This window comes from Pseudonaja textilis, chromosome 7 (assembly GCF_049901715.1).
Source record: "Pseudonaja textilis isolate UNSWEBS1 chromosome 7, rPseTex1.2, whole genome shotgun sequence".
Classification (NCBI taxonomy): domain Eukaryota; kingdom Metazoa; phylum Chordata; class Lepidosauria; order Squamata; family Elapidae; genus Pseudonaja; species Pseudonaja textilis.
Genome location: NC_141996.1, coordinates 17,651,705 through 17,666,840, shown reverse-complemented (window position 1 = coordinate 17,666,840; position 15,136 = coordinate 17,651,705). Strand labels below are relative to the sequence as shown.

At 36.5% G+C, this 15,136-nt stretch overlaps 1 protein-coding gene across 1 annotated transcript in view; it reads right to left on the bottom strand.

Annotated features, from left to right (window-relative positions):
- Positions 1 to 15,136, bottom strand: part of ATM (ATM serine/threonine kinase) — a 62,554-nt gene that overhangs the window by 3,787 nt on the left and 43,631 nt on the right. Inside the window, exons 44-59 of the mRNA XM_026721013.2 lie at positions 13,831 to 13,935; positions 13,244 to 13,363; positions 11,863 to 12,097; positions 11,104 to 11,271; positions 10,795 to 10,914; positions 10,480 to 10,697; positions 9,768 to 9,975; positions 7,620 to 7,724; positions 6,460 to 6,618; positions 6,107 to 6,245; positions 5,626 to 5,708; positions 5,314 to 5,454; positions 4,610 to 4,726; positions 3,022 to 3,171; positions 1,778 to 1,943; positions 553 to 639 (exon numbers count right to left, since the gene is read on the bottom strand). Coding sequence (XP_026576798.1) covers positions 553 to 639; positions 1,778 to 1,943; positions 3,022 to 3,171; positions 4,610 to 4,726; positions 5,314 to 5,454; positions 5,626 to 5,708; positions 6,107 to 6,245; positions 6,460 to 6,618; positions 7,620 to 7,724; positions 9,768 to 9,975; positions 10,480 to 10,697; positions 10,795 to 10,914; positions 11,104 to 11,271; positions 11,863 to 12,097; positions 13,244 to 13,363; positions 13,831 to 13,935 — 2,321 coding nt within the window. The remainder of the gene's footprint in view (positions 1 to 552; positions 640 to 1,777; positions 1,944 to 3,021; positions 3,172 to 4,609; positions 4,727 to 5,313; positions 5,455 to 5,625; positions 5,709 to 6,106; positions 6,246 to 6,459; positions 6,619 to 7,619; positions 7,725 to 9,767; positions 9,976 to 10,479; positions 10,698 to 10,794; positions 10,915 to 11,103; positions 11,272 to 11,862; positions 12,098 to 13,243; positions 13,364 to 13,830; positions 13,936 to 15,136) is intronic.

The following is a 15,136-nucleotide window of genomic DNA, read 5'->3' as shown; positions in this document are numbered from 1 at the left end:
GAAGCTGGTAGGAAGTTGCCTCACCTAACGATTATGAAATTCAACTGACAACAGCAACCAGGAGTGTAGGGATTGCTGTCACCAAGCAATGCAATTGTGCTTTACAACTACGCTGCTTAGGAATGGAAATTCTGGCCCAGTTGGCATTGTAAATGCTTCTTGTGTCCTTTCAAAAATAAGGGCAAGAAGAAATATGACCAATCTAGTCAATCTTTTTGGAGTTCATGATATAATTTTGCATTTTTTAACTTCATTCTTTTATCATGTTACACTGTTCCTTCCTCTATGACTCGATCAATGGTGAAGCCCTATGCTGATGTTTAGAAACTGAATATCAATATTGCTCATGAAGTATATTTATCCTTAAGGCAAAAAGCCTTAATGCAAGCAGTGATGCACCATTTCATACACGTGAGGCTTTGCTTCTTCAGACAACCATGCAATACACAGGGGAAAGAGCAGAGTTAATCAGAATGCTGAACCCTCTTATTTTTATAATGCTTGAATGGGACTCACATCAAAATCTAAACACTTGATTCCTTTGGTACATACCTAGATCAATATGTACAAGTTCTGCACTTTCTTCATCTAACAGAATATTCTGTACGTGCCTGTCTCCAAGACCAAGTATGTAGCCAACTGAAACGGAAATATTCAAAATTGATCCAGAAGTACTTGTATCCAGTCTATATTTTTTTGAAAGCCTATTGCAATAGGAAGAGTGGCTTTCTTCCCCTTCCTCAGTATAATCTAGCAAGAAATCCAATGCTCCAATTATGCCCTGATTGTCAGAAATATTTTTTCAAGGGGAATAAAGAACTGCAGATAGTTAATAGCTCATATATACTGTAGGCAGCTGTGGTACAAAGCTAATATTTTCATATAATTATATTTCTGTATTGATAATACAAACAACATATTTATTTTAAACTCTAATTAACAAAGTAAAGCATAATTTGTTTTTCATTAGCTATCCGAATAATACACCTCAATAAAAATAGGAAGATAATAAAAGTAACTATATACACAATCTATTAAAATATTTAACTTACCAAAACTGAATCCATTATTTTAAAAAACACAAAGTGGCTAACAGTTAACAGCAAACCCATTTTGGAGTTTCTGGAATCCTATCTGAAAAATCAGCAGTATAGATTCCTACCATTTTGAAGGGGAAAGGCACAAGTATTACATCAATAAAGGAAGGATGGGCAACTTGGGGTGTTGTGCCTTTCTTAGTCGGACTTCCAAAAACTTTTCCAATCACAACTGCTAATTATTAGTGACATGATGCCCATGATTTTGAGATGTAAATGATTTTGAGATCAAATAAACAACCAAGCAAACCCAGATATAAACAACTACAGGAGGAAAAAATCCTGGCTGACAGTATCTGTGTGATGCTTCCCTGTGCCCTTTGCATCATCCATCCTACAATTGTGGCCCTTGTCCTCCTGATCAATATTAAATCACTTCTGGCCATCTAAAAGATGCCAGCTGATAGTTTAAAATAATCCAATCCCCCTTCCCATTCCAAAGGACAAAAAGAAACAATTTGCCTTTGCCCAGGTCTCCAAAGAACCATGTTACTATTAGATTTTTCTCATTCCCAAAAGTTAAATCATCAAAAGATTGTCCCTATTAATAGCTACTGTTGCCTCTAGATTACCTTTTCTTTCTCTGTAGCAACTCTGCTGACAAAGAACTCTTCATAGAAAATTAATAAAATTCCTTCATTTAATAGTAAATATAATAAGAAGCTTATATTTTATAATACCTATAGATGAAGTGGCAACACTTCGAGTGTATGCCAATCTTTTCTCAAACCACACTGCTGGATCCAGAAATCTTTCCATACAGAAATAGCGAAACACAGGTTGAAAATTCTGGCATATATCCATGAAAATAGTGTATTTTTCTTCAAAATCTTTCTTCTGTGCATCCTTTGAAGGAAACCACAAATATTTTACAGATATTTATATCTTTTCTCCTGTTAATTCTGAATGTAGTTTCTTTTTTGTATGACTAGAGATGGTATGAAAAATGCTTTCAAATACAACTAGCTTGCAATTACACAAGAAAATAACATCTTTTTCCTACAAAGTATGAATGCATATGTAAATGAGCACTGGATATTTTGATAACGTTGTAAAGAAACACCATAATGTGGGGGATAAAGTATTGAATTTGGCAGGGCTCCCTCATCTGGACAGCAAAAGAACCTTTAATACAGATAAATAAATAAACAAACAAATAAAAAAACATCAGATGGATTTGAAGAGAGATTTTCTCTTTGCTGCCATTGATTGATCTTCTAGAGTTCTGCAATTAAAATAGAATAGCCGTAGAATCTGGTAACGATGTCTGGATTATTGCAGAGACTATATGTAGTGCTACCTGCCTTTGAAAACTATATATAAATTTTAGGGCACATGGCTGTCAATTGGAACTGATTAGTAGGATCCTATCTGCAGTGCCAGGGAGCCATTTCTGGGTCAACTCAAAGGGCTTATTTTATCTTTAATTGGCAAACATCTTGGGATGTGATACCAAAAGAAATGATCATCTGCCAAAAATGGCTTCCAAATTCATTGGAGCATCATCTGAAGCCCTTGTCAAGATATCTCACTAAATGAGGGATGGCAGATAGCTACAAAAAAAAAAAAATTTCCAGGGATGGTATCGCATCTGAAGACATTCTCCTTGCAATCAGGGTTTCAAATACGCTATGTCCTTCTTCTTGTTCTTGATTTCATGTTGGTTTCACTGTGTCAATGTGTCATCATGTCATTCTACTTGACAGTTTGATCCATCTGTACCGCTGCTTAGCTAAATTTGAAGCCCTAATTCCTATTACATGGTAAAGTCTCTGAGGTCATATTACTTTTCTAAACCACTGTTTGACAACATGATTCTCTCTCATGGGAAGAACCGTATTTCTGTTGCCCCATCTATTTTCTTATGTCCAGTTTCTACAAACGAAGAAGCATTTATTGGCTTGATTTAACATAGCGGACTTACCAACATTTTCTTTTGGCAATCTAAGCTACTGTAGTCTTGTGGTCTGTAGCGTTTGTGAGCACTGCTGTCAGTATTGATGAGGAATTCACCCAAAGGAATTGTGCCAGTGCACCACTCTAAGACGCCACTTCTCTGAGAAAGGGGAACAACCTAAAGAGGCAGACAAAGCAGAACCATTCTGGATTATATGATCTCTGGTTAATCAAGAAAGTGCTAGAGAGTGCCTTACCACAGAGTTGTGATTATCATTGGAAAGACAGAAGAAAACTCTCAAGATAAAAAGGAAGGAAAGAGGACATGTACAAGTTGACTGCTGTAAAGCTACTCTGCAATGAGGGGAAAGATTCAGCAGCTGAGCACAAGCTGTACTGCATTTCAGATAGAAGTATATAGAATGCTACATATTATTCATGCTTTCTGGGCTCACACAGGTAGTCCTTGTTTTACGAGGGCAATTGGAACTGGAATTTTGAACATGAAGCAATGCAGTCATAAAACATTGCCCCATCGCTTAGTGACGGCAATCCTTGCAGTCCTGGTTGATGTCATTAACAGAATCTCCTGGTTGTTAAGCAAGGTAATATCCCGCTGGTTTCCACAGCCTAAGCCAGTGGGAAAACTGGTAGAAAGTTACAAGTCCCAGATCCATGGGCAGATAAGCAAAGGTATGGCATGGGTGTGTGAGAGGTTGATGAGGATACAAGAATATGTGTGAGAGTCATTGCAAAGGTTGTGGAAGAAGCACAAAAGGCACCACAAAGGTTGGGGAGAATGTTCCAGATGCGCAGATGATGGAATGTGAACAAGGGTGTGTGTGAAAGGTGCTGTGTAGGTCAGGTAGGGTGTGCAAGAAGCACTACATGTGTGAGTGTATGGGTGAGAAGCATAGCATGAGTCCAAGGGTGGATGGGAGAAGACTTCCCCGGTATTTTGTGATCTTTCCTGCTGGCTTCCCCCAAGATTTTCAGAGGAAGCCAGCAGGAAAGGTTAGAAATGGCAATCAAAAGATCGTGGGGCGCTTGGCAACCAGTTGTAAGTGGAATGGATTGCCAAGCCATCAAGATTCTGACCATGTTCAGGGATGGTTGGAACTTTGAGAATCAGTTCTAACAACTATTTGTTCAGCGTCATTGTAACTTTGAACAGTCACTGAACAAATGTATATAAGTCGAGCACTATATCAATATAAATCGCACTAATTGCATCCTTTTTTTTCTTTTTAACTCATTTAAATCATATTATAATGTGTCTAGAGTTTTGGCTGTTACTCCAAACAGAAGTAGAATAAATAAAGAAGGGTCCCAGGCTACATCCTCAGCACGTTCCCAAGCATCAGATGCTGGGCAAGATCTGTGTCAGGCTCTGGAAAGTTATTACTACCCTGCAGAAGTCATTCCAAACTAGGCAAACACTTATTCCGATGGAGGAGAAAGGTTGGCAACCTGTTTGCCTGGTGGTTAGATCACTTCTTCTAGAAATTATTAATGAGGAACAGCACATGAATGAATGGTCTTGTACAAGGCAGTTCCTCCTGCATTTAGGACATCAACATTATACCCACAGCAGGCAATTTTCATGCAAAACTTGCCTTGTATCTGCGAATGGTCAGTTTTCTTTTTCTAGTGTCAGCATCTTGTTGTAGCAGAGTATTGCACATCTGGAAAACCTGTTGCATAACAGCATCCTGTCTCAGATCGTCACGCCCCTTTAAAAAAGCAACAGAAATAGCATTGTCCCCAGAATCAATGTAAATGCAGAATTATATAACCTGATCCTATGTACATTCAGAGAAGCAAATGGAAACTGTATTCATGTAAATGTGTAAGGGATAGCAATTGTCACAAAAAATGTCTCCACACATCCCCACAACCTTTGCATTCTAAATGAGAGTGAGAATGAAACTGCAATTTCGGATGAACCTTCTTTCTTTGGAACTGCTCAAAAGTGTGGAAAAACTTGGGTAAGCAATTGCTTAAAAACTCACTACCATTATCATATGCTAATTGTTACTATCTAAATTCTCATACAGTAAAATAAAAAAATACAGAAGCTCCCATGACAGAATGCTGACCCAACGGTGCAAATTCAGAATGGTACTGGAGGAAGAAACATATGTTTCTATGTATGCACTCCCATACTAAAATGTTCCTCAACTGAGAAATAAGCTTAATAGTGTGTATATTTGTGACTGAATATTTTATCATACCTATTCTGATGTGAGGAACTTGGCAGTATACAAAAGTGCCACATATACAATCCTGTTCACATTTCATAATGAAACAGAGAACTCACCTTCACAAGCTGCCTTCTCTGTTGTCCATCTGATCCAATGCAATCTATTATTTTGGGTAGATTGACCCCGCCTGCTAAGCGAAATTCTGGTTTGAATGATCTTACTGTAATCAAATTTTCATATTTGCCACTAGGATCCACCTAAAACCACACAGAAATTTAGATGAAGTGTAGATATTTCTTGACATTTGTTCCTCCCCTAACTGAAATGTTCAACTGAACAACAAAGGATGTTTCATTTCTCTGCTGCTCACAACAACAACTGGCCCAAAAAGGTTTACTGAGACTTAAATGTAACTTAAATTGATTTACCTTTATTTCCATTGTAGGTACAGCAACATCCTCTAGATTTTTTAACTTAATTAGAGGTTGATCCGAAGGAATCTTTATGCCGCCTGGATAAACAATACATGCCTCATATTAATAAATATTTGCTGTTCATTGAGTCAATATAACTTTTAAGGCCAGCACCCCTTATCATACTATAGTCAATGTTTTGGGAATGGTCTTTGAAGAAGTTCAGAATACATTTCTGATATTATTGAAAGTTATTTCAGAGGTTCTACTTAGCCACTATCAATCAATTTATTTTAATTTACTTAATTATTATTTAGATTTATACCCTGCCAAATAAGTCAACTCTCATCTACTAGACAGCAAATTGGGAAAATATTTAAAGCATACAGCATTCATATATAATATACTCCAAGTAAAATTCATTGTTGACAGAAAATAGTTTAAAAATGAATTGATTCAAAGCATCCAAACAATCCCCAGTTCCCCAAATACATACTTCTGTGGGTTTTCCAGTGAGTTGCATCCATATTTGCCAAAGTAATATAAGCATCACAAAGGGCTTCAACTTTTACCACCATATCAGGTCTTTTGTCTTTTACAATGTTAATTATATTGCTGGCAGCCTCCATTCGATCCTGCAGGATGAGTTGTTGTTTTTTTAAAAGGAAGTTAAAAATTCAAATGCAAAGATTAAATTAATCACAGACATAAAATAAATTTGATATGAGGAAACAGAAAATACTGCAGAAGAAAAAAGTTGTATCCTCATCTTTAAAGTTGGTAAGTCCTATGATTCCTTTACTATTTTTTACAACCCCAAATAATGCAAATTCAGTTAAATTTAAATACCATGTCAAGAGGAGATGTTTCTTTTGGCACATTTTTTATTAGTCCACTTCTTTTAGTCACTTCTGGCTTGGTCAGGAGTTCATCTTTGTTGGCATTAGCCAATGCCAAAATTATAAACAAAGTGTGATGTGGATGGTCGAGAGAAATTCTTGCTATAAGCTATTCAAGGAAAATATTTAAAAAGTTGATTATTGAAAATAAAATATGAACTGAACATTAACAAGCATCAAAGCTTCAACAATAATGTTCAATATGCTTTAACTCAGAAGTATATGTGGACACAAAGCCTTGTGTATGGCTCCTCTCTAAAGATTTATATTAGCTGTGGTTAATTACTTTGAGTTTCACCATATTTACTTTAAATGAAAATTAGTTTTTATTCCACTTACAAGTGGTTTGCAGGATATGACAACAACGGGGACTGGGTTGTCATTGCCAAGAGTGACATGACATGACCACGTAGCTTAGCAAAGGCAATGTCAGCAGTGCCAGTAACCCCTGGGTGCCATCATAATCCCTGGATGCATGGGTCATTAAGTGGGAAGAGCTAAGAGTCTTAGGCAAGGAATGCAGGGAGTACGGTTGCTACAGTGGGTGGGGGTATCATAGATAAGTTTTGGGGGTCAGGAAAGTATCCTGGGAAGGCCAATGGAGGCTGCAGATGGGCTAGCAGAGGCCGCAAGGGAGTGCTGTAAAGAGGTGTGTGCTACAGAGGACAGTGGGGATGATAAGCAGTACAAGATCTTTGGGATACATCATCACAGGGACACCATGACAGAGACAAAACTTCAAGGACCTACCATTTCAAGGATAGCCCATTTTGCCAGTGCCATTGTAATTTTGAACTGTGGACATAAGCTGAAGACTACCCAGGGTTTTTTTTTGAGCACCCCACCACAAACATTTAACTAATGTAACGTATGTCACAGTGAGTATTTCTTGACAAAGTTGTTTGACCCTGTTATAAATCAAAGAAATCCTTTAGCGTTGTCAAAATATCTAAAGCAATGAAGAAAGGATTCTACTAGCTCAACTGTCCACACACATTCTAAGAAAAAAAAATCATGCTACTCTTCTATCATACCTACTTAAAATTTACACAAAAACTATGTAATGTATTTGTAAATGAGGAAGATACATGACAACTGAAGATCAATTACCTTATTCAAAATCTCATGAAACCCATTCATCTTGGTTCCCATTCGAGCAGCCAGTTGGTACATCAGTGGCAAGAATTTATAGGATGGGATTCTCTGTGCCTCCTTCTGTTATGCAGAAGAGCATGTAAAATAGAGACAAAATAGAAAAAGAATAGTATTTAAACACGGGCAAACTTCTTTACAGAGTAAGATGTTTCTATAAGTTTTATGAATGCCAGACAGAATGGCTATAATCCAACAGGGTGGATTTGATTTAAAGGCTTGATTTGAGTAAAAAGGCTTGATTAAAATCAACTCAAATTAAACCATAATTTTTAAAGAGCAATTGTCATCTCTGTTCCGCAGCAGCTCTTCCTATGACTTGCTGTTGACTTACTGACAGTCCCAATATTGCAGAATATACACCCTCATCCTACATAACTAAGCCCCATTTCATGCCGAATAAATTAAATTATTAATGTATCTTAAATAGAAAACTATTGTTAGATTTTTACTCCAAAAGCATTTTATTAAAATAAATTTGATAAAAATTTTAAAAAAATCTGATTTAAATTTAAGAAAACTGATGTTTTAATCTTTTTTTTTTAAAAAAAAAAACCATCGATTTTTATCCACCTGGTAATCCATTATTATTAATATGCCTCATCAATTGAATGTGGAAATACCATTATCTTTTCAGCAAAAGAAAATGATTGTACTAATCTGATCTTGGGGTCTAATATACCGGTAACCCTTGATTAACAACCATTCCTTTAGTGACTGTTTAAAGTTACGACAGCACTGAAAACAATTATTTGTGACTCGTGTTCACACACCAGTCACAAATATTGCAATGCCCTGTGCTCACATGACTGCAATTCAGGTGCATGGCAACCCTCATGCATTTATGATGGTTGCAGCATCCTGTGGTCATGGGATCACCACTTTCAACCTTTTTCTTTTGACAAGCAAAGTCAATAGTCCTGTGATGTCTCACTTAACAATCACGGTTCTGTTGGAACTGCTGTCACAAGTTGGTGCAGTCATGTATTGTTTTGCTTAACAACTGCTTCATTCAGCAATGGAATTGGAAATTAAGGTCATTAAGCAAGGACTACTTGTATTACCAAGAAAGCCATGCAAACATAATACTGGTTGCTAACTAGATTAGCAGATCTCTTTTATATCTAAACCACTCTGGATGTTTTCTTTCCCTTCGCTATAGAGGTAACCATAGATCACCAGAGTTGTAGACCAGACTGAAAAGTAAAACAAATAAAGCTACAAAAGATTAAAGTATGCTTGGTATATATAAAAAAGAATCAAAATGGAACACAATTTGGTGTTTATGCAAGTTGGACACTTTCTTATACTAGCCTGAAAAAGTAACAATCAAAAATGCTATTAAGATAGCAAGCTGATGCTAATTAATTCAGATAACCTTGCCACATATCCCAAGAACAAAAGCTAATGAAGTGAGGCAGGCATAATGAAAGTGAGACAGAAGAAAGGAGGGGTGTGCCAAATGCAATGCTTTAGTCCTAATCATTTCTCTATGTAGGAGAAAAACAAGGTAGTATCTTTCAAACTAACCAACTATATTTATCTAGTGAACACCGCAACAATAATGAAGTAATACAAGGCAAAATTTGTTCTGATTTTGAGAAACTGTAGATGTAGCATATAATATGCACAAAATATGTAAAATCCAAATAAAACTAACAACATGCACAAGTTGTTTTTTTTTTTTTACAAAAGCTGGATTTACATAATAAAGGCTTAGTATCCAAATTAAAGATTCACACCATAAAAGTAGCTGGCCCTAGCTTCAGCCTCAAATGTGTGTGTGTGTGTGTGTACCTTCGAGTCAATACTGACTCCTGGCAACTGCTTGGATAAGTCTCAGCAGTTTTTTGAGCAATGTGTCTGTCTGTCTATTATCTATCTCATTCTACACCATCCATCTCACAATTCTTTTTGGAAGTAGTTTGCAATTGTCTTCTTCCTAGGACTGAGAGTGAGTGACTGGTCCAAGGTCAACCAACTGGCTTCGTGCTTAAGTTAGGCCAAGCACTCAGCCTCCTGCTTTCTAGCCATTGTACCAAACTGGCTCTCAATCTGAAGCAACCCCAACATGAAGCAGAAAAATAAGACTTCAGCAAGACCAACCTGAATCATTGCATTGACTTCAGAAAGTCCAGCATTCTCAAGCCAGAGAGAACAAAGACGGAAGATCCACATGTCATGCTCTTCTCCACTTAATAAACACATAATGTAGTTCTCAACTGCTTTGCATAAGAAACGCTTACGATCTTCTCCCAGGGCGCGAATTTCACATTCATCTAGTTGCAGCTCCCTCTGAACTTTCACAGTATATCTAAGCAGCACAAAATGAGAAATAAAACCTCCATCCAAAAACTCCTCTGATTAAATATTAATAATTATGCAAAAGATAATTGTACAATTTGCCTGCAAGAAATTCATTGATAAACCACTTGTTCCAAGAATATCAGGATAATATGGTGAAATTAATACAGTTCCAAGATAAAAAGACCAGAGCAATTTTAATTTCTTTTTATTACAGTAGCATTAGCTTGCAATGCTTCAGTATAGTAGCTTTTTAAAGGAATGGACAATATCATGTAAAAACATCCTAAAAATAGGAACAAAAAAGTTGTACTTAAAAATTTTAAATGGCTAAAAATTCAAGATACCCTGAGAAAATAGATTTAGTTATCACACCAGATGGCAATTTTATTACATATTTTTTAAAAATTGGGCATGGATGCCATCTTAGTGAAAAACACAATGGTGTCCATGATCACTTATTGGAAACTTCAATCAATGTATTAACATGACCAGCTTCAGCTAGAAGACTTACCGATTATTCCGAACTTTATGCTCCCTTAGAAGGCCAACTTCATACTTGGCTTTCTTCAGCAAAGCTTGCTTATTTTCAAACTCTGATGATTTCATACGATCTTCGATTCTTTGATACTCAGTATCCGAAAAACGAGCCAAAGACAGAAAAGCCTTCATTTTTCCTCTCTTCAGCTCATCGCTGCTATCATCATTGTGATCCCCAGCAATTTTAACTGCCTGGAACATTGTGAGGAGCAAATAATAGAACAATGTAAACCAAGTTTAATTTTCAAATGCTTTGTACAGGTTATAGGATTCACTCCAAATCTGTTACCTTTTCCAAGTAGTTCTGCATAATGATGGTAGGATTTTCTAAAAAGGTCTCTGCTAACCAACTTCCACATAACCTCAGGCATTCTGTGTAAATTAATTTCAGATGTGGGTCTTTCTCAACCTTAGAATAAGAATAATTCAGATCAAATATTTTACTGTGATATATTTTATTTTATTTTTTGATATTTTTTTCTTCACATACTTTGTTCTTTTTATTTAATAGAACCACATATTTCTCAAAACAAAACAAAACGTGAATTTAAAATATTTTTCCTACTACCAAACCCATCAGTCAAATAAATCATACTACCTCAAACCAATTTTCATCCAATTTCTTGATCATGTCTTTTAGAATACTCAGTGCTAAGCTTTCTTCCTTTTTAGCCCAGAACACCTGAGCTTCTTCCAATTTCCATTCTGATACTCCGTGTCTGGTTAGGCCGTACTGTTTAACTTCATATATTGCTCTTTCTGGAAGCTGAAAACAAACACGAAGAACTCTTTTTAGAAAAGAAGTGAAATATCTTCTTCATGATGAAAAGATATTCACTGGATTTGACTAATGACCAAACACCAAAATATAATTTTATGGTTACTACAACAATGTATTTCAGATACAATGCCTCTTTTTTAGTATAAAGATACATATACAACTACTTTTTGTGGAATGAAAAATCATGAAAGTGTGCATAAGGGTAAAGGTAATCTACATTTCTTTGCCAAGAGAGCCAGGGCTGTCTGAAGATATTTCCATGGTCATGTGGCCAGCATGACTATATGCCAAAGCGCACAGAACACTGTTACCTTCCCATTGAAGTGGTACCTATTTATCTAATTGCATCTGCCTGCTTTCAAACAGCTAGGTGGGCAGGAGTTGTGGCAAGTAATGGGAGCTCACCCCGTCGGGTCTTGAACACGGGCTAATAGCTTTCCAGATGACAAGCTCAGTTTCTATGAAGAATCCTTGACTAAAGGTAAAATCCTTTATACACCCAATATTTTCATGTTAATAAAAGCATAGGCCTATATTTCAGGAAATACATAAAGTAGATTTTCAGTTGATTCTTACCTGTGAATTATTCGCCATTCGAGCCAATCTGGATAGTTCTACAAGATGTTCAGTCAGAATGTTTTTAATGCATTCCCTTTGGCCATTCTCATTTTCCTTCTCCAGAAGAAGCTTGAGAATTACTGTACGCAAAGCCATAATAGGCTCTTGGAAAGCAAAGTCACTATCCTGAAGAAGTTGGGACTGCTTCTGCCACTTCAGATGCAAATTATGCAACTGGCTATTAGTTTCCGACCTGAAAGCAAAGAATAAAATTAAGAAGCTTTGACTAAATATTAATAAAGTGTTAGCCACAAACAGTCCTTAGTCTGAAACCTAAGATCAAGCTGTAAATGGCAGGAGAGACATTATATTAAATCTTTGCTAAGCACATGAAAAACTACCAGGACTGAGAGAATTACTCTTTTATGGGAGTTTCCTGGAGAATGCAATGTCAGTGAGGATGGAAAGGATGCAAACACCACTCCTTTCCTACATGTATCATAGTATTGAACATATTCTGAAAAGGACTGGTGCTTGTAGTGCAGCTTTTATTCTAATGAAAGCCATGAGAGCCTGAGGATGCTTGGAAAGTATTGATATATTGCAATAGCAATATTCCAAATAAAATATAGGGTTTTTTTATTGTAATGTTTACATTTAGGCAGTCATACTGAACAATAATACTGTATACAAGGCCCTCTATGTGTTTATCATGTGGGGACTTTATTTATTTATAGATATAATACAGAAGTAAAACATAGGAAAATAATTATACCTTTTGCAGTCATACTCATGTTTTGCTCAGAAATCTGATTTGGGCACACTTTTGTTTTGAAGTGCACATAAGAACCAAATCAAAGCTGGAATCAAGAAGTGTTTTAGTTCTTAATGCCTTAAGATTTGAGTCAAGTCACTTAGGCGTTTGAAGGAAAATCAATGAAGAATAAGCCCCCTAAGCTTTATTAATTTGCAACTAGTTAAAAAACTAGTTTTTGTTTATCTAATTTCTACACTGCTTATCTCATCTAAGTTACTCTAATAAAGTGTCAGCTACAGAAAAAGATAGAAAGACTGTATTTATCCTTATTGGCTGGTTTCAGATTTAATTTTGCTTATAGCAGACTCTCTGAAATCAATGAGATGTCTAGTTATATTATTGAGCTAAATATTTCACGTTAAGCATGACTATGTTTGAGTCTAGCCCAATGGCAAGAAAATGCTACTTAATGAGCTCATTAAATTACTCTGCAAAAAGTATAATATACCATTTAAGCATACAATGAAGCATCAGATATCATTTAAGCATACAATGAAGCATCAGGTATATGAGAGCCTTTGATTTTACAGAGGTAAAGCATCAAAAATATCCACGGGACTAATATAACGTATAAAGAAATACCTGGAGAAAAACTGTCCTACATATTCCAGCTCTCCAATTGTCTGTAGCCTGCAGAGTGTAGGCAGTAGTGAATATACAGACTCAAGGCTGCCTTTCAGTAGCTCTTCTACTTCTTTGATTCTACAAATAAAAGAAATAATTATAATCCACTGTTTATAGGCAAACCAATCCAAAAGCAATTTAGCAGAAATTATTTAACTACAAAACTTTGAAAAGAACAGATGTCAAACTGCATCTTATTCAATAAAACACATGCAAATTATAAGCTGATGTTGATGTTGCATACAAAAGAATGACTAATACTTTTGTCTAGACTGGAAAACCTTTTTTTTTAAGTCACAGATTATACCTTCATAAAGATTTATGCCTTACTGCTGATTTTCCAAATGTATTATAAGACAAGATTTCCATTACTCAGGCTCTAAGCAAAATGTTTAACTTTTAAAAATTGCTGCAGAAGTTTTCCGAAAGAAAGCAATGATGAACATTTATCTGCTAATTAAAGCTGCAACACATTAGAAAATGTGACATTCACCAATACTTTATTTGTTAACAACATATACATGATTTTAAAGATGGCTTTTTACCTGGCACACTTCAATCTTCCATAAAAAGTAGAGAAATCTCTGTCCCGTAGACATTGTAGAGCATCAAACAGTGATTCATGGTAGCCTCGTTGCTCCATTTCATCTCTTAAAGTAAAATCAATAGTATAGTTATTGACTTAAATTTTACAATAAGCATCTTCATAAGGCCTAAAAACTAAAAACTCCTATAGCGATGAACATGTTCTGTGAGGCTTCCCATATCAAAACTGAGCTTTAAATCACAGACCTCAGAGAGAAATTACAGAACCACATATCGTTTTCTTCTGTGTGTGAAGAAAACACACACTAACCGCTACCTCAACGCCCAATCCTACCACCACCCAGCACAGATAAACTCCGTGGCTAAAACACTAATTGCTAGAACCAAACGCCTGGCAGACAAGACACACATTAAGACTGAACTATGCACCCTGACTAAAGTACTGACAGCCAACGGCTTCCACAAAAGCAAAATCACCGGCTTAATCCACAAAAACACACTGAGACACAATGGAGACCCAGAAGATGAACAGACCTATGGAACATCTGTCCTGCCCTACATAAGAGGTACTACAGACAAAATCAGTAAGATACTACACAGGCATCACATCAAGACTGCCTTCAAAACAGACAGAAAAATAGCAGCCATTCTTAGAAACCCCAAAGATAAAATTCACCTGGAAAACCAAGGCATATACGAAGTCCCCTGTGCATCATGCCCGGCCACATACATTGGACAGACCAATAGAAGAATAAGTACCCGCCTGGATGAACACAAAAATGCAATAAAAAAGCTGGAACACACTTCCTCACTAGTCTAACACATGAAAGCCACAGGTCATAGCATCAACTTCAATGGCACCAAAACCCTAGCCACTATAGAAAACCCCAGCCACAGAATCATCAGAGAAGCCATAGAGATTCAAAAAAGACCTGAAAGCATGAATAGAAGAGATGATTCCACCAGACTGTCAATCATTTGGAAGCCTGCACTCACAAACAAAAAAATCTCCACACCACTAGCCAGGCAAACACCTGGGCACAAACAGATCCCCCCTAATACCTCCAGCTCAAACACACCCCAACCAGGCACCCAGATGAAACCTAGCTTCCTAACTAATGATAGCCGTCCATTTACCCGGAGCCAAGCTGCACTAAAGGCCTCCAATACAGGAACACAATGTTGCCAGCCAATCAAGACACAAAAAGAGTCACAAAACATACAGAAGATATTAGAAACACCAATCAAGCAGAACACAGAAAACTCCAAGACCAATAAACACAGACCAAGACTCCCAACCAATCA